An 18,874-nucleotide genomic window follows, 5' to 3' on the forward strand; every position below is an offset into this window, starting at 1 on the left:
CGATTAATATTATTGCCGACTAATGATTTTCCTTACATATTACAAATTATTTTCACAAAATTTGATTCACAAAAAATGCTTATTAAATATCATATTTTATTAATTACTCTTAATATAATTACTTTTAATATATAAAGTCTCTTTCTCTTTATCTATCTCTTTTTTTCAATATATAATTTTTCACATCGCACGTTATATGTATTGTACATTTTCAGTCGAGAATGAAAAATTGAATTACCTTTAATCAAAACGCTTTCAAATATCTTGATATAGTTTATTTATTAATAATATTTATATTACATTTTAGATAAATTATATGCGCTAGTTTTCGCATTGTAATAATGTCGTTACATATAACATCAATATAATCAATATTATTATATCATAATTAAGATACTATTCACCTTTGCTACCATTACTTTTTTTTTTAACTACTGATTATCAGCAAACGTCTTTGATTTATTTATAATGCTGTAGTACGATTTAAAATTTCATGTCCTCTTTGAATTACCGGCGAATCGGTAGTAATTATCCTGAAAGCATGGCGCAAAGTCTCGAATTCTCGATTAGCATCGCCACTTGGCAACCTCTCCGAGTTGAATGCTCGTTCATTCTCGCGTTTTATTATTATCGAGCTTGGCTCTATAAAATCGTTATTTGCTTTATCAATGAATGTTTCATTAGGATCAATTTGCTTCGCGGAGTTTATAACAACCAAGTTATTATTAAAACCAAGCTTAGGAATAGCATCTATTGAAGAATTGTCCGAGCTTTGTGATAAAATCGATGAATTTATCTTTGAGATATTTTTATTATTAATATAATATGGCCTAAAGAGTGCTTTTCGCCATTCTCTGTCAAAACCAAAATTTATTGGCAACTGAATCTGACCACGCGATATCTTAGATTGATTTCTATTTGCATGTCCATAATAATTATTAACGTGCGGTTTTATGTATTGGTAGCCATGATTGTTTCTATGTTGTTGATTTTTTTCTATTTCATCATTATTTGTTGCATAAAAAGGCAATAGCAGTGTCTCGTTAAGGCGAAATGACTCGAAATTAGCATTTGTGTGATTTATATTGCGATGCCAGGGAAACTCAGCAACATCCATATTGTCCATGGAGGAAGCTATTCGCTGTTCGCTTACATTGTTCGGTGACTTGAGGAAACTCTCGATTGATTGCCTGTGCGTATTCAGAGAGTCGAATACTCGCCGGAATATCCGCTGATAAGTTTGCTTCTCGTGCTTGGAAATGGTATTATTCAAACGGCTTGCTTGGTCCGCCACGAAATGCGACGATATCGAGTGATTTGGAGCAAGCAAATTTGCGAAATGCGAGGTGTTGATCGGCAGATGATTCGCCGGCACCACGTGAATCAAATGCTTTTGACCCCATTGATCGGTTCCCAGGATCAACTTGGGCGCCAATTGGTTCGCTTCTTCCGCGCTTTTTTCCACGGGCCGTAATCGATATTTCATATTCCTGAGTCGATACTTTTGCTCGAGCGGCTTGTCGGTACTCGCGTTTCCTTGAATGTGATTCTCTTCTTGCGAGATCGAATCCCGTTCTGTCAACCAGAGATCCTTCGACCGATAATTCGGTTGGGACAAACTATTTTCGTGATTAGGCAGAGAATTTTCTGAGCCATTATCTTGTTTCGTTTTAGTGACCAAGATTGAGTTCCGTTCCGTCTCGGATATTACGTGATTAGAATTATTGGGCCACAAGTTGTTCGTGTGGAAGGGATTATTTGTTTTTAAGATTATAGTCAACTGGAAATCATGTCGCAACGGGTCAGAACCTGACGACTGCTTGACGTTTTGCAGGATCCATTTGAATAAGGGATTTCCTTGTGTTGTACACGGCTCGCAATCGACGCATCCGTTCTCGCATAGCATCCAGTGGCCGTTGAGCAGACGATAGACATTACCCTGCGATATAACACCATCGCTCGAGTACGTCGCAGCGATCGGACCACTGTAGAAGGAAGCGTCCAACGGACGTTTCTGGATTGCCTTGATATCAAACGACTGCGGGAAGATCGACTTGAGGATAATATCATGGAGGACGATCTCTTGAGTTGATGTGAGATACCACGGAAGTGACGGTATTGTATCGACGATATCGTCGGGATTGTATTGCTGAGGTTGCTCCGCGTGTCTGAAGAGATCGCCATAAGTCCGAGTAAACAGAAGAAGCTGAAAGGGAGACTTAGATCACGTCATTGCCGAATATTTGCCTGGCGTGTTTACAGTACAGCGCATCGAAGTTTATTCAAACTAGACTATAACGACATTTTCGGAATTGCCCTCAGGCTATGGTGTTGGATATAAAATTATCGGTCAATGCATTTTATATGCGCGTTCCGTGTCGTAACAATCGGGAAACAATTGGATCGGATTCCATATGAAAATGTGTAGATCATCCGCTTTTTCCAATTTCGACCCGAGCAATATGACAAACTCTGCGACGTTAATTATAAGAAGATGAAAGCCTGAATTAATTCTGTCGCGGACCGAAATAGAGATATCAAGATTTAAAAAGTCGGATTTAAAAGATATTTTAAAATTGATTGCACTCACCATCAGCACCGCGTAGCTCGTCTTTAACGTATACATCATTTCGTAGCCGCGGCCGTCACCGCACTGACCGCACGCAAAAAAATCACGAAAGAAGACAGAAAGAGGCTGTCTCTCACCTGACGGATAAGTAAATCATATGGACGGCGCAACACCGCTGTGCTATCGAATGTCGAGGCGTCCGACTAGATATCGGCCAGAATGCTGACATTACTCACAGCTAAACATTCGCCCGGTGATCAAACAACGTAACTCAAACACCGCCAATGTCGGCTTTATCATGGGTAATTCGAGAACGCAGTTATATAGATGTACCACCTGAATCATTCATACTCGAAACGTTACTCGAGCCTCCACAGATTTTCTCATGATGATGGAATTTAAAGGAGAAATATTTTCTTAAAAGATTTCTTCCGAGAAATTTCAAAATTTAATTTAATTATTTGAAGAATATTTTCGTAAAATAGACCGTAAAAAGCTGAAAGGTTCTTTAATTAAAGAAATTAATCAAAACTAATATAAGATATCATTTTATAGGTTTTCAAATTTTTAATCTTTAAAAAATAAAAATAAAATTACTTATTCGTATTATCTCTAATTCATGTATAATCCGGTTAGGAAATACGGAGATTTTAATTCATCCCTGGTTTCACGATACTGGAGAATTCATCATCGTCGCGGAATGGATATGCAAGCGATATAAATACACGATCGAGCTGACGTCGATCGTATCTGTCCAACGGAAACGCTCGAGAATATCATATCCGGAGATTCGATAAAATATATACAGTTTGATGTAATCTGCGGTAGTGCAGCTAGCCCGATTCTCCATTTCATGTTTTGGTCTACTGGCCACGTGCAGTTAGATAAACCGAACTTGTTTGTAGAGAAATGACGCGCAGTGAATTACTGTTTCATTAACGCATCATATCCACAATATTTGATTTTTAACAATAGAAAGAATTGAAAAATATTATACACTGCAAATTGTAGTACAATCTTTGTGATTCATGTAGCACTTTTAAGATATAAGACATAAATGTTATTAAGGAAAATGTTATTATGGAAATGTTTTTTTTGGCTATTGATGGTAGTACTAAAATCATTTTGATTTCATTTGAAAGATAATTTAATTCTCTACAACTTTTGTTTTTATTTTTATTTATTTATTTATTTTTTTTTTATTAAAAACATATACTTTCCCTGATATTAGTAAAAATGAAATAATCGTGATTTCAAAGGTTTTTAGACGCTAACTTTTTAAGGAAGCATTTTTCGACCCTTGTTTATATTACACTTTTTGTTCAGAATTAAATTTCCTACAAAATCTTAAAATCTGATCGAAACGTTTAGCCCTTGTAAATGTATAAAAAGCATTATAATTAATGATTAAGATAATAACCCAAGATACATCATAATTAATGATTAAGACATGAAGAACTATGTAAATAAAGCTATATAAATGAAGCTATGTAAATACTAATTTCTTAAATGACATAATAAAAGAATAATAATATTTAATTACTACGCGTATCGTTTTATTCATAATAAAAATTAATAATGAAATAATTTCTTATCAATCAACTTTTTTAATGACATGTTGTATAATACAAATACTTTCCAAAGGGGCACGCTACTTGTCGGAAATATTTGTGGCGCCAACTATGAATATAGAAGCGAAACTTGATTTCTTCAATCTACTGGATAAGAGATGAATGTGGGAACAAAAGCCAATTGATTTTCAAAATTGACAATTTAGTCAACATCTTTCATAATAACAGTATTTGCATTTGAAAAGTCGAGCATAATTATGTTCTTTACGTGATTCCTGAGAAATTAATTATTTGTTTATAAAAATGGATGTGGAAGCACCCACAATGGCTGACGTTGTCAGCCTGCAAATTTCTCTTCCTCAAATGATCGATCTTGCTCTCGGAACGCCGGAGGTAAAGCAATGACAAGACACACAGATCATGCATGCGACAGATAACTACTGACTGACAGAATCATTAATTTCAGGTTGGCGTGGTTAACTTTAATATTCTTCATAATTTTCTCCACATTTTGTTGCAACAAATAAATTTACAAGCTACTAAAGTGGAATACCGCAACGAAAGCGCGGATCGTATTAAAGTAAGAAAATTAATACAAGAAATAATTGAATAAAAAAGTGGTGGAAAAAAATTCTTTTTTTTTTTTTGTATATATATATTTACGCAAAGACTCTTATAGACAATGGTCCAGTCCTTGAAGCTGGGACCTACTCTTTATCTTCACGAGTACAACATTACCGATGGTATTGAAAAAGTATTGCAACGAATTCAAGAAGAGAAGGAGGTTACAATAATTACAGAAGGTACAAATTTCTCGCTTCCCGCATTTCATTATTTTCATACATTTATTTAATATATCTTAAGTTGCTATATATATATATAATAAAACCAGAAGTAACTTGACTCAGATAGCCAACCACTTACGGAGGAAGATTTAAAAGTGACGAAAGGAATACAGCAAGAAATAGGTCCTGAAAAGGAAAACGATGTTCAGAAGGTTATTTTTGTGGAACCTGTCGTAAATGGTGCTCCTCCTACAGCTTTAGCATTCAAAGAACTTCAACAAACTGTGCGTAAAAAAAAATTATTGTTGAAGTAGACGTTACTATACATACGTAAATATGATAGAATTGAAAAACATAATTAAATTAATAAATCAACAATAGGTAAAACAGTTACAAGACCAATTTCAAGCTTTGGAGACTTTACCTACGACTCCGGAAATAGTCGAACGTTTAAATGGCAAAAACGGAGCTCCTGTCACAGATATGTGGCAATTCATTAACATCAATAAGAGATTAGACGCGAGCGAAGAAGGTATCGAGAAGGTATACTACTTGCTAATTTTGTAAGCTGACAATATTTACGTAAATATTTTAATGAAAGGAAAAGATACAAAAAAAAGAGAGTAAAAATACTGATTTAAAACATTATTACAGCTTACGACAATGATAGAAGATGTGATTAAAGGCGAAGTTGCAATTGCAACAACAGACATATCGTTGATTAACACAAGATTGGATGAACTTGAAGGGAAAGTTGCAAAGATGGAGGAGAAGCTCATCCATTTGCAATCAATTACCAATATTATACTCGAAGATATATCGCCAACTGCTGATAATCATGTAACAGCAGCAGCAGAAAACATAGCAGAAGAAGTCGCAGAAGTCACAGCAGCAGCAGCAGGAGCAGCAGAGATTGCAGCCGATAAAAATGTCGTACCATCCCCTGTAAAAGAAGAAATGGCAGATGAACTTTCTAAACCAGCAGCTAATAAAATTTCCAATGCGACAATTAACAAACTTGCTGCTCGATTGTCAATTCCGGGTAACAAATGCCTAAAAATTTTATATACAATTTATTTTAGTGTTAAAGATATGATTATTTGATTCATACATTTTTAATATAGTAGCTATTGTGTATTTTTTGAAATATGTACCAAAAATAGTTTATTAAATAAAAAATGTATTTAGATAACATGACAGAAATACGCCAAGATGTCGCTACATTGAAAGTGGATGTAGCTGAGATACAGCGGGAAGTGCAAGATCTTAATGAAAAAATTGCAGGTGCGTCTGTTAAAGATTTTTTCATGTTTTTTTTATAATTATTTATTTTATTTTATTATTTATATATTCTTAAAATTCTATAAATATATATATATAGAAAGCGAAGTATTGGCAGAGGCAATGGTTGTCCCAACCGTGCCGGAAAAGCCTGTTGAGGTAGTTAAAGATATAGAGAGAATAGTTGAAGTGAGTGATGTTGCAAACTTGGAGCAATGTCTAGAAGCTGTGAAACAAGTGGAGACGACGCATGGCAAAATTATAAATGATATTATTGAACGCGTGGTTGTATTGGAGAAAGAAATCGAGCAATTATCGGAAACAGTGAACGCTATGCAAGCAATTCATAAAACAGATGATGTTGATATTAATGAACTTGTTACAAAAATACAAGGAATAGAAGGAGATATGGAAAGAATCGGAGAAACAATGGATAAATTGTTCGATGATAAAGAGAAAAAAGAAACGTACATTAATGTACGAGCTTCTAGTAAAAATCAATTAATTAAAATATTATTTATTTTTATATTAAGTACCAATCAACTCTAGATTAATTTGTATGAATTGTTTCCTTGTATTTTATATAAATTATTTAAGTAATTTTGTATTTACAATGATTGCTTTTACGATAATAGACGTTGTTAGAACAAATAGAAGTTCTAAAAACCGTGAAAGCAGACAAGGAAGATCTCGAAGATGCTTTGGCTGATAAAGCAGACGCTCAAACCGTTAACAGAAAGGTATAAAGGAGTATGACAAATCCGTTGATTTTTATCTCTTATATAGATTAAACTACCATAAATATTATTATAGGTATCGCATGATCAATTTGATGCTGCCTGTGACGATCTTTCGCGTGGTCTCGAAGAGGCGATCGATAAACTGACTAAGCAAGAATCGATTTGGCAACAAGCGCTTGACGAAGTGCAGAACGAAATTGCGGCCAAGGTAGATAAAATCGAGATGACGCCGTTGAAGGACTTCGTGCATAAGAAATTGAAGTCGCTTCAAGAAAAGCTAAAAATCATGGCCGAGGCGAGGCGCGAGATCGAGGCGGCTGGAACAAAGAAACTGCTCAGGTTAATATTTTAGGCAGATGAAATTTTAACGCGTCCACAATATCGTTCCCTTCTTCTTCGTTTAGAGATGTTCAGTGTATATCGTGCGACAAGGATGTCGTGATGAAAAAAGCGGAAACCGCCAGATTTCGTGCCGAACCATTACCTTGTACCGTCAGTATGAAGCCTTATCTTACATACCAGTTGGATCAAGTTAGGAAGCAGCAGAAAAAATTGCCTCACAGCAGAAATATGATCCAATTTGAAGCGGCAGTGCAGGAGGAGGCCAAGAAAATAAAAGTAAAAGAAGAGATACTCATAAAGACTCCCAGGTAACTAATGGCATTTCGTTCGAGCTTGAAATCTCGAGAAAATATTATATTGAAAAATAAATATGCCACAAACTAGTGATGATGAATATATTATAATTTAAAATATTGAAATATTTTTGTATAATTTTTCATATGAATGTACTCTCTCATTACAACTGCAAACTTAATGAATCTTAAAGCTTTTATTTTATATGAAATTCTTATTGTCTTGACTTTTATATGTTTAATGTATTTAGAGATAATTTGGTTAACCGTTATTGCGGCGGGAGTCATACGGTCGTGACTCCTCATCAAAAGGTTATGCGGGTAGAACATTTCTTGACCCAATGGGGACCCCAGACCGTACAATTAACAGACGGTTTAATAAAAGGAAAAGACGGTAAGATGTATCGTAGCCGATTATTGCCGGATAAGCTGGACGTCTGCGGACCGATTTACTGGGAGAATCAAATTAGCGATCGAGATGAAACTCGATCTTCGGTGAGCTTTAAGAGAAAATCTCGTCATAAGCAATTTAAGTATTTATTTTTTGCTCGTGACATATATATTATTCGACCCTCATAGATTTGTCATGAACGTGCGCCAATTACTTCAAGATCGCTTCCTAAATCTTCGCCGATTCGACGAAATAACACTGGTAAGCGAATAATACAATATTTTGCATTCAGAGACACAATCATTATTTGACAGGAAAAAACTGTAATATAATTAAATAAAATCAAATATGTCAAAAATGTACTTATATATATATATATATATATATATTTATATAATTATTACAATTATTATTGTTATACGACACGTGTAATAATTATTAAATTGCATAATAAATTTCCATATTCTTCTTTGTTGTAAATTATAGAACGATATCATGCAAAAAAATCGAAGGAACCGAGGACGTTCGAAAAGGCAGAGAAACCGGTATGCCATTTCTATTTTAATTACTAAAGATCGAAATAGCTCTCCATATATATTTACGCTCCCATAATTATGTTTAAATTGGCACAGATTGTAGAAGCGAGCCAAATGACACTGCCACAAAGAATTGTCGACGAACGCCCGTTAATTATCCCTGAATCTCAGAATGAGATCGTGCTATACGAAACTAGCAAAGCGATAGAAGGAGAATAAATGATAGAATATACTTAGTAAAAGAAAAATTTATATGATCAAAATTCATATATATAATTCATTTATATATTAATAATTTTAGATACTCTTTTTGGAATGATACGGATTGTAGAATTTTATAAAAATTTCACACATAAAATTTTTTTATTTCCTCATGTAAAAAGATTATTTTTTTTTTAAGGATTATATAAGAGCGTGAAATAGTAAAACTTTTACAAAAGTAGAAACAATTGACATGTGTGATGCCAAATTGGAGTTATTAAACATTTTATTATTAATTAAGAGAAATTTCCAGAGTACACAAGACTATCTAATAAAGTCGATTTGGAACATTCGTGGTCTGCTTGCTGGAACAAAAATATTGGCTCATACTTTACGAATGCACAGTTCTGCAAGATCGCGTAAGAATATTGCACATCGCCATCCGAGATCCGTTTACGTTTATTAAAGGGCGTAAACAGCGCTCAAAGGTATTCATTGGACTCACTCCGCATTGCTCGATCTTAACATTATATACCCTACAAACGCGATACTATGTGCTAGTATTTTATTTATAATAATATATATATATATATATATATATATATATATATTTATATATATTTATATGTTATATATGTATACGGTATTATCTAAATGCTACTTCATACAAATTTCAAGGTACAGGAAGTATCTACAAGTTAGTGTCTACCATATAATTTACGTACTACCTCTCGATAAGTAGTATTAGTCTACGTTTACGGAATCTCTAGAATATCATAGAATTATAGCTCTATGATTTTGCGATTAAATCAACGGCGTACAGAAACCTCATCGTTATCTCATACCCAATGCAATAAATATAATATGAAATAAATATATGGATTATAGTTTCAATGTGTCAATCGCGCGGGACTATGGGGACAATATAATGTCTTAAACGTTAACATGGATATGCATTATCGATTACAGTTAATAATACTGGCAGCTTAAAATACGTACCAATTACACTCAACCTAATCGGACGCGAAAGTAGAGAGTGCCTCGTGCGTAATTCATATATATTTTAATTAAATTTAAAATATTGCTTTAATTAGGAAACTAATAATCATTTAATTAATATCAAGAATTGTCAAACGATTGAAAGAGACTATCAATTATTCTTACACGATGCTGGCACTCGCTACCGATCGTCGTACAAGTTCCCTACGTCACTAGATTATTAAGCAAAATTCTTGTTTTCGTGATAGCTAACGTAAATTCGTTCACAACCATTGCGAATCGAATTCCTAATCCGAAAAGTTATTGTGACACCACGGACGTCTTCTCATCATCGCGCCTGACCAACGCGTCGTTGCTGACTACGTAAATACAATAGCAAGTTTAATTATTTATTATCGTTGTCGCGCGCGCCCGCGCGACACGAACATGGGAAATTAAATAACAGATCACAGGTGAAACTAGGCTATCTCTGTAACAAATTAATATCACATGAAAAAATATGTATTAGTTGCATTCTATCGCAAAACTTTCCCGCGACAATAGGTCGCTAAGGACTGTCGGACGGATGACTCGGATGACGAGCCACCGATGATTCAGATTGACTTCAATCATCTTTCTCCCTCTATTCTTTAGTCGTGTTCAATATCGTTATCCGCATCACCGCGTTATCACTTTTGACTCGTGATTTTTTTTACGAAGATTACACAGAACTTTCGCTAAAACAACGACTGTCTCATCCAACTACTCGTAATTGATGCCGATTCTATTTATTATTGTAATTTACTTACCCTCGCTTATCTAAACCTAATTAATTACTTATCAATGACGATGAACAACTAAACCCTGACTAAACGATTACGATTAGAAATAAAGTTTGGCATTTTTCTCACGCTCGCTGCGTGCTCGTCTTTTTATATCTTTTCTTCTTCGAGTGGATATTAGGATTATCTTTATTGTAGCTTCCAGCTCACGCCGTTTCTCTCGTTACATCCCCCATTAAACCTAAGTATGTACATTACTTCCCGTTTCCTTTCTTACTTAAATTACCGTAAAGTAGCGTTTCTGATCCCATCTAAATAGTTTTTTTCGTAGAATCCACGTGACCGCGGACTTGAGGAACAACCTTTGTAATAAGTTGACAAAATCAATCGAATAAGGCGTTCTCGCGTATACTTCTTCGAATCCTTGATCTCAAATTCATTATCTTTCGTGAATCTTATTACCACTGCGCCAAATTTATATTTGTACCAGATAATATCGCATCTCGAGATTTTCTATTATGATGGTCCTGAAGTCAAAGTTCGTCCGTACGTGCCGCGATGCGTCTGTTTATGAGGTAGGTTTGCGCGATGTTTTCGAGGAAGACAAAGCATGTTCACCAATTTTTTCGAATCCGGATACGTCCTTATCGATTCTAATTCTATTGTAAAACGGAAGCTTGGACTCGAGCATAGGCATGCACAATTAAATTGTTATCGAAAAGACGATGATGTAACGTTATGAAAAAGTTTTGCTTTATTCGGAGCGAACTTGAGAATCTTCATGCATATTTTAATATCGACTTCTCTCGCTATAAATTGCACGAACCCGAACATTCTCGCCTGATCGATCGTACTGTGTACCGTTAAGTAGCTTCCCTCAGTCACTGTTTATACTTTTGTACTTTTCGTACTTTCCCCTGTAACATTTTATGACGAAAGCGGTTTATCTCGTTCGATGCCATTATTGTCCATTATCTCTGGCGCTTTTCGTAGCACGAAATTCGATTCGCTCAACCAAAATATAAATTGATACGAAGAATCTCGGAGGAAGTCAATCACGTATCATTTGTGGACAACTCGAAAGACTCTCTTATAAAGAAATAATATTTTCCCATATTCCTTTTACTGTATCAAGGTCATTCATTTGCCAAATCACGCGTTTCGGCAAGAAAAAAAGCAGATTATCAAAAGACGTACAGCACCTTAAATGGCGCTACGATAGATGCGCTACAAAAGCTGAACTATAACTGGATGCAGGAGACACATGTGCTCGGCACCGCGTATCGGAAGACGATTTACGCTAAAATGACGGACCATTTCCGGTATATTCTCGAAAGGCTTGCTGAACTGTCCCAGGATGTAAGCGTTTAACTCTTCATTCTTTTGGATTCGCATATGCATGAAACCGCGAGCGCTCCTGAAAAAAATATTAAAATAAAATAATTATATTGCTCATCAAAAAAAAAAAAAAATTGCAAATTATTAATTATAAAAATTTAATTTTTGTGACACTCACTTTAAAGACAGAGAATAATCCTGTTTAGTCGATTCGCTGTTTCTCACCAGATAACTTCCTTCCTGATGAACTCGCAAGAGACCCTCCGCCTCGATGCGCGTGATGGAGCCGTGATACCACCTGGAGAACAAATCTTTGGTCAAGTAGTGTTCTTACAAGTTAATTTGCCCGCGGGATTTTACAGTCGCAAAAACATTTCGCAAGAAATGCCTTGACGAAATTCTAAGAAAAAATAGAAACACACAAGAGAGAACAAGAGCGCGAATCTTAAATCCGTTAACGAGCTCATTAGTGCCTCATTCTCAAGCCAAGATAATTTTACCGCGTGTCAAGACTCAAGAAGTTGCGACGAAAAGCCTCTGACTCGGTATACCCACCCTTGTCTCTCCAAAGGAAGCTCCACGTCCACCAGATCGGCCGATATCCGAGCGGTACTGATTTCCAGCGGTAAACCGAGATTCAAGCCACCAGGTTTCTTCAGCGCCAATAAACCACCGCATGGAATTCCGCAGCTCGTCCCCGCCGCGTTTCCACCGGCGTCTAGATTCAGAGTCATCTTCGGGCGCGACAGACCGCCGCCTGAAATGAGTCATCCGACAGTCAGACGCATCGTGGTGCTCCCACCAGTAAACACAGATGATAAACCGGCATGTATAGAGTTGCCGACAATTTTGCTTCTCTCTCTCTCTCTCTCTCTCTCTTTCTTCTTTCTTTCTCTGCAATAGGGTTTACTATTCTTTAATAATTGCTATACAAATCAGAACTTGGACGCCCCGAATAACGACAGATTAAGCTGCATCTATAGGAAACTGTTATGGTATTGTTGACGTAGTTTTGTTATTACTCTTATCTACCCTTGCCTACGATAATGTGAGGAGTTGAGAAATCAGAATGCAATGCTATACTAATATTCAGCATCGAGTAATAATTAATATCGTATAAATAATGATAGACGATATATTTTTCTAATACTATGCAGATAAGTCGTGGCATATCATTGTTAAATTAAACTAAACTAAAATTAAATAAAGTGGCAGAGTATGATGATTTGCATAATATATTTTGGAGAAATCAATATTAAAAATTGCTTTTTCTAAAACAATTTTTACGTACATTATCCGAAAGTGATGGGCTATTTTATCATACACATATAAAACGTTTATTTTAATCCAAATTTTATAATTGTATATTTTTTCCTATTATAATATCAATGCGTCGAAAACTCTCCGCAGGCAATAATGATCGACGAAGGACGATTTCGTGTCCTTGGAAGCGCCCCTGAATACGGCGGTAGAGCGCTAATTTCATTTGTTGGCGCAATCTCTTAGCGGTTGACTTCTCGGACGCGGTACATGATGCAGGTACAATAAAATTGCTCTGACAGGTGTAACGTCGAGTTAGCCTCTTTTGTGACTTAATGTGCTTGGAGGGCACGCCGAAGTGGTCTCGTCTGACGAATATGTAGATATATAGGATGCTTCAGCAGAGCTGAATAAATTAAAAGTGAAATATCTAGAGTTACGGAATTAGTCAACGTCAAAAAGTTTCAACAAATTTTTTCAAGCATTTTGTATCTAAAAAAAACAAAATCTGTACATATTATACAAATTATATAATTTTAATTCACATACACAATTTTATTTTTATAAAAATTTTATTTAAATCTTATAAAATTACGTGTTAATATTCAATATAATATTTAATATAAGAAGTTAAATGCATCCGACAGTAATTATTCTTATCAAACTTTCAGCTGAGAAAAAAGTCACTTTAAAAGTTTTCCAAATGTATAACTTACATTAGAATAAAAAAGATCTATTTCTAGACTATCCTGTACACGCACATCAAATTACGGGGAAAGAAAGACCCGCAAGACCGTAGCTATCTCTCACGCGCCATTTTTATTCAATTCGTTTTTGCGAAACACAGGTTTCGGGAATGGTTAAACATTAACGGCGGCGAACGGCTAGCGTTACTCGACGAGATTGCGTGGGTTTGTATTATTAAATTCAATCTGGCGATCGGCCGAGCAGATTTATGTTTCTTTCCTTTTCCCTGGAACAAAGGTATAAACGGTTCTTCCTCTCTTCTTTGTCTTTGCCAAAATCTTCCTCCCACCCGTTCTTTGTATATCGCCCAAAGGTAATTTCTCGTCCTGACACTCGTATCCTTATTCTCTCCCTCAGACTGTTTTAATATCCGTCTCTGACTGAGATACGTCTCAATCAATTTCTTCGCCGACTTTCCGACTATCGCGCATTCCCACGGGAAATGGGGAGACGTCGAGACATCTCTGTAGCGGATCGTACAGAGGCACGAGTCGAGAACACGAGTAAACTCCTGCGCCGTGATCATCATATATGAATTCGTAGCAACGCTTATTTGCATTAAGATCTTGCTCACTCCCTTGTGAGCTTTGGAGAGGGATGTTTTGAAGAGAAAACAGAGCGATAGTTGTGCGTGCGCCGATAGAGAGTCAGAGAAGAGAAATAGCGTGTAGACCGAGAGAAGGCGAAAAATATTCCTTCGACACGGGACATGCAAGAGGCGTCACCGCAGACACGTCTCCGGGGAAATTCGTGGTCACGGACGAAGCTCTGAACTGAAGGTGGACGGAGGACGCACGGGAAATCTCGCAGGTTTCCGCAGCGAACGCGCGTCGTATCGTCGTATCGGCTGGCGAACGGAACTTTTAATTCCCCGCAAAAATCAGGACATATTGACGACGACGTTCCGCCGGATGTCGAAGAGTCGGGAGACGATTCCTTGAGATAACTCCGGAAAGTCAAGCAATCCCCGTGCCAGCGATTCGTATTTATTGCCAGGCAAAGGAGAGATGGAGGGTGAAACCCGCCGTAGAGATTTACGACACCGGTGAATTTACGGCCTCGGGGAGCCGACGTGTCAAACGTCGGCTGGAAAGGAGTCAATGGCGATTCCATTGAGTGGCAAGACGCTATTAAATAGAGGATGACACCTTATGACGGAGCAGCCAATGTCGGTGATGTGAACGATGTGACTTTCACGAGGAGAACTTTGAAAACTTCAAACGAGCGAAAAGAGACGTGTTGGCTGGAATAAAATTTTTGATTTCGACGAATTGCATTCACGTTACAATTCGCGGCGCCTTCATCTTGTAAGCGTAAAAATATTCGCAGTCGAAACTCTCAAAACTTTCAGAAACTCTCGCGCATGAATTGACCGCAGATGGAGGAGATCTCGAGAGTTGTCGAGTCACGATGATTTCGCAATCTTGAAGACTCGCACGTCTTTGCCTTATATCGCATCGTTACGAGGCGACTCCCCCAAAGAAATTTCGCAATGGTGTCGGAATACCCGAACAACAGATGTGAGATGCCGTTGTCTGGATAGGCCTCGAAGATATCCGCCGACAGATGTTGCAGTTACACGCCCTTGAGCTCTTCTATCCCTCCGTCGACGGGGCCCTTATCGACGCGGTGGCAAACATTTTGAACCTGCTCGGAATGGTTGATACGTTCGCGATCCTCATGAAATATGAAGTACAATAGACGTATATCAGACGTTTCCATCAGATGATTCTGATAGTTCTTTTCGTACAATTTGTCCAGAGATCACCGACATTTTAGTCTATGTTACCGGCCATAACATTTATTATTTACGAAATAACTTGCTCTGGAACGTTCATTTTTTATTTACGTACAAACACTAGGAAACAAGTTGTTAGCAAACCAGCTAACAGTGGTCGGTTTTATATTTATGATACAAAAAACCGTTTACAAATTATTTAATATTAATTATTTTGTATTATTATTTCATATTTTGTATTATTCTGATAATTAAAGAAAATTTATTATGCAAAATTAAAATAATTAAATTCCTAATTATTATGTAAATTAAATGCGCACGTAAAATAGTTTAATTTGATAACCGTTTTTAATTAACTTAATCAATTTTTCGTCAAGCAAAATTGTTAAAATGTATCGATATAATGCGCTAGTAGAAAATCCTAGAAATAGTCAGACGAATACTAGTTTGCATCACAGTGATATTTTGAAACGGTACCAAATGGATAATAGCAGACAGTCCCGACGAGTCGTTTCGGTGACATCAGGCAAACGGTACGTGGTTAGATTTTTTAAGGATAAAACTGCGTTTACTTCCTAGTTGGGACTTCGTCTTCATATGAAGTTTTGTGTATACTACGAGCGTTGTCGCCTGCATTCATGATAAAATCCTCTCGCCGACCGAGAATTGAGAAGCAGAACACACAGTAGTACATATGCAATTTGCAAGCTTTTCTAAAATTCACGAGCTGTGAAAATTCGTCGAGAATAGAGGTGGTTAATAAACAGCTGTATTCGTAAAAAGCTAGAAAAATTACAGTTTGTCGAGCTTCTACGATGTTTTAATTTTGCTTCGTTAGCGAGCACAAAATACGCTGCAAAATAATTTGCAATTATTAAATTTTATCTAATTACCTAAATATGATAATAATAACAACTCAAGCATACAGTGTCCCTTCATTGTTTAACGAACTATAAAAATTCTAATCACGTCGCGTTACATCCACAAGATTAATTCAAATCCACTTCTGGAGTCTGACAGCTTTAAAGCTGAAATATTTAAAAGCAACCATTCGTGTAATAATTTGGCCAACTACCAAATGACCGAGTGTGCAATGTTGACTAAATCGTACGTGATTTGTATCTATGAAGAGTACATACGTATATAACGAAATTGCGGATGTTTCCATGCTGGGGACAAAGTAAACAGGACAGTTTGCGAAGAGTTAGAGGCCATGGCAAATTCTTGAATGCAATGAAAATACGCAAGGGTGGATTCATAGATATCCGCTTTACAACTCACATATTGCCAATTTGATAGAATCTTATGATAACTACAGAAAAATAGAATAAAGAAAATGTGTATATATTGAAAGTATATTCTTTGTTATAAGAAGATATCTACTTCTTATCATACGGCTTCAAAAATACGTTTTATAATCCAAGTTTACATAAGTAAATCAGATATACTCGTATATTTTCTTTGCGAGATAGACAACATTTTTTTCTTCTTCATTCTTCATTTTTTTTTCTTCTTCATTTCTTTCCTTTTTGAGCATTTATCTTTAAACGACAAAAATAAGTCTCTAACAAATACACATGTATTTTTATGATGTAATAATAAAACTTTTTAAAGAGAGATTGCAGTTGGTAGAGAATGCAACGCGGAAAAACAGAAATTCTGAAGTTACACTCAACAACTTCAATTGTAAACAACCGGAAAGAATTGTTGTATTTTGTGCATTGTGTACTCTTCTTCTCTGGTTAGCCAAATCTTTCTTATAGCCACCGAAGTGTACCGAGCTAGATATCACCGCGTCTGCACTTTTTTGCCTTCCTCCTCCCTTTTCTGCAGCTCGTTAACGATCGCCATCAGCTAGGAGAGAGTTCACGTTGCCCCTTAAATGGCTTACGCGCGAGACAAATCTCGTCGATTGCGAGTGTAAATTTTTTTGACATCAACGCAAACGTTCTAATATCCTCACGTGATTCGTACGAACGTCGAATATATTCATGGTTGAAAAACGTGAGCAAGAATGACGATGCAGCTATCTCATTTTTGCACGATTTTCCACAAGACAATGTCTACCTTTTTTACATTCGATTTACATTTCAGCAGATTTGATAATGTAGCTTTACGAAAGAGTCGTTTTGACGATGACGTTTAAAAAAGATGATCGGAAAGGGGGCAGTGCAAACTTGTCGCAAGTAGGGCGTAATATTTCCGATACTTTCAATACGCTCGCCTGCTATCTTCCTGCTGACACGTACTCACATACATCGATCTATCGTGTACGAGCATGCACATGAACCCGTCGTGTGGGAAGTTGGAATAAAGCCACAGCTTTACATTTCATCCTCCGTTCCCATCTCTAATACATTGTAAACCGGCACAAGCCCGTGGCTTTTATCTAAGAGCACAATGCGCAAACTGTTCTCTTTCCGGTGGTTGGTCGACGTTACCGAAATGTAAAAAAGATTACCGAAGGAGAAATCTACTTATTGTTAGATTCTTTGTTTCCGGTCGGTGCGTCATTCATCGTCTTCAAAAAAGTAGACAAAGACATTCGATGCTGACTTGAAAAAGATCATAAGACTTACAAACATAATTTTATAAATTTACATAAATTATTAACGAAAAAAAAAACGCAAAAGAGAAACTGTTTGTTTAATTTTTATAAGAAAGATAAATAGGCTTTCTAACTAAATTATTTTCGATATAACTATTAGTAAACAAAAATGTATATATTTATAAAAATGAGTTAAAAATTGTATCGTCTCATCGGTCAAGATGTCTTATCTTGATCGATAACTCATTCGTATCGACAAACCAATAAGATATGTACGATAATGGAAAGCGAAGAAACCGATCGATCACTTCCCATCGACAAAAGTGAATGTCGACAACTGGACGCAAAAAGAAATATATCTTTTGAGAAAATCTGGTTCTGATCACGTGCTAACGCGCTCTACATCTCATTGCTTCACGTCGCCTTTTTTTCCCGCTCCATCTTCAAAATGTAATTTACGAATCCGAATCGGCCGACATCCATCAACTGGAAAAAGTATTACAGATTTCGATCTCTCACACTCGCAGCTGATTGCCGAATAGAGATGCGAGATATATTGCAGGAGAGAATGTATGTGCGTTCTGCATCATTTACGCAATAACAACCACAGAATTTTCTTATTTATAATTAAATAACATTTTAATTTCGCGCATTTATTCATGAATAATTCCGTATTCATCAAGTTGTAAAAAAAAAGTTTTAAAAAAGTTTCTCATCATACGAGCGTAACATTTTGTGATTACACGTCGCAAGCGAGTATACAGTTTTTATCGT

General features: G+C 36.2%; 3 protein-coding genes across 4 annotated transcripts in view; 1 reads left to right on the top strand and 2 right to left on the bottom strand.

Moving 5' to 3' along the window:
- Positions 1–327: 327 nt before the first annotated feature.
- Positions 328–2,843, bottom strand: LOC126852908 (uncharacterized). The gene is made up of 2 exons (XM_050598196.1): positions 2,591–2,843; positions 328–2,206 (listed from the first exon to the last, which is right to left on the bottom strand). Exons 1-2 carry the CDS (start codon positions 2,627–2,629, stop codon positions 464–466), a joined length of 1,782 nt encoding a protein of 593 aa, XP_050454153.1. The 5' UTR covers positions 2,630–2,843; the 3' UTR covers positions 328–463.
- A 1,600-nt stretch (positions 2,844–4,443) lies between these two features.
- LOC126852811 (glutamine-rich protein 2-like) lies at positions 4,444–8,739 on the top strand. Its single transcript, XM_050598014.1, has 15 exons — positions 4,444–4,533; positions 4,607–4,720; positions 4,820–4,943; positions 5,049–5,209; positions 5,307–5,468; positions 5,580–5,967; positions 6,126–6,211; positions 6,366–6,683; positions 6,842–6,946; positions 7,020–7,285; positions 7,351–7,596; positions 7,833–8,076; positions 8,161–8,233; positions 8,459–8,517; positions 8,605–8,739. The coding sequence occupies exons 1-15, from the start codon at positions 4,444–4,446 to the stop codon at positions 8,725–8,727; spliced, it is 2,559 nt and encodes an 852-aa protein (XP_050453971.1). The 3' UTR covers positions 8,728–8,739.
- A 10-nt stretch (positions 8,740–8,749) lies between these two features.
- Positions 8,750–18,874, bottom strand: part of LOC126852677 (transcription initiation factor TFIID subunit 1) — a 114,136-nt gene continuing 104,011 nt past the window's right edge. Inside the window, exons 7-9 of one of the 2 annotated variants that reach the window (XM_050597710.1) lie at positions 12,363–12,564; positions 11,986–12,105; positions 8,750–11,886 (exon numbers count right to left, since the gene is read on the bottom strand). In XM_050597710.1, coding sequence (XP_050453667.1) covers positions 11,697–11,886; positions 11,986–12,105; positions 12,363–12,564 — 512 coding nt within the window. In that variant the 3' untranslated portion in view covers positions 8,750–11,696. The remainder of the gene's footprint in view (positions 11,887–11,985; positions 12,106–12,362; positions 12,565–18,874) is intronic. The other variant, XM_050597719.1, reaches the window with a different exon arrangement.

Source organism: Cataglyphis hispanica, chromosome 1 (genome assembly GCF_021464435.1).
Source record: "Cataglyphis hispanica isolate Lineage 1 chromosome 1, ULB_Chis1_1.0, whole genome shotgun sequence".
NCBI classification, from domain to species: domain Eukaryota; kingdom Metazoa; phylum Arthropoda; class Insecta; order Hymenoptera; family Formicidae; genus Cataglyphis; species Cataglyphis hispanica.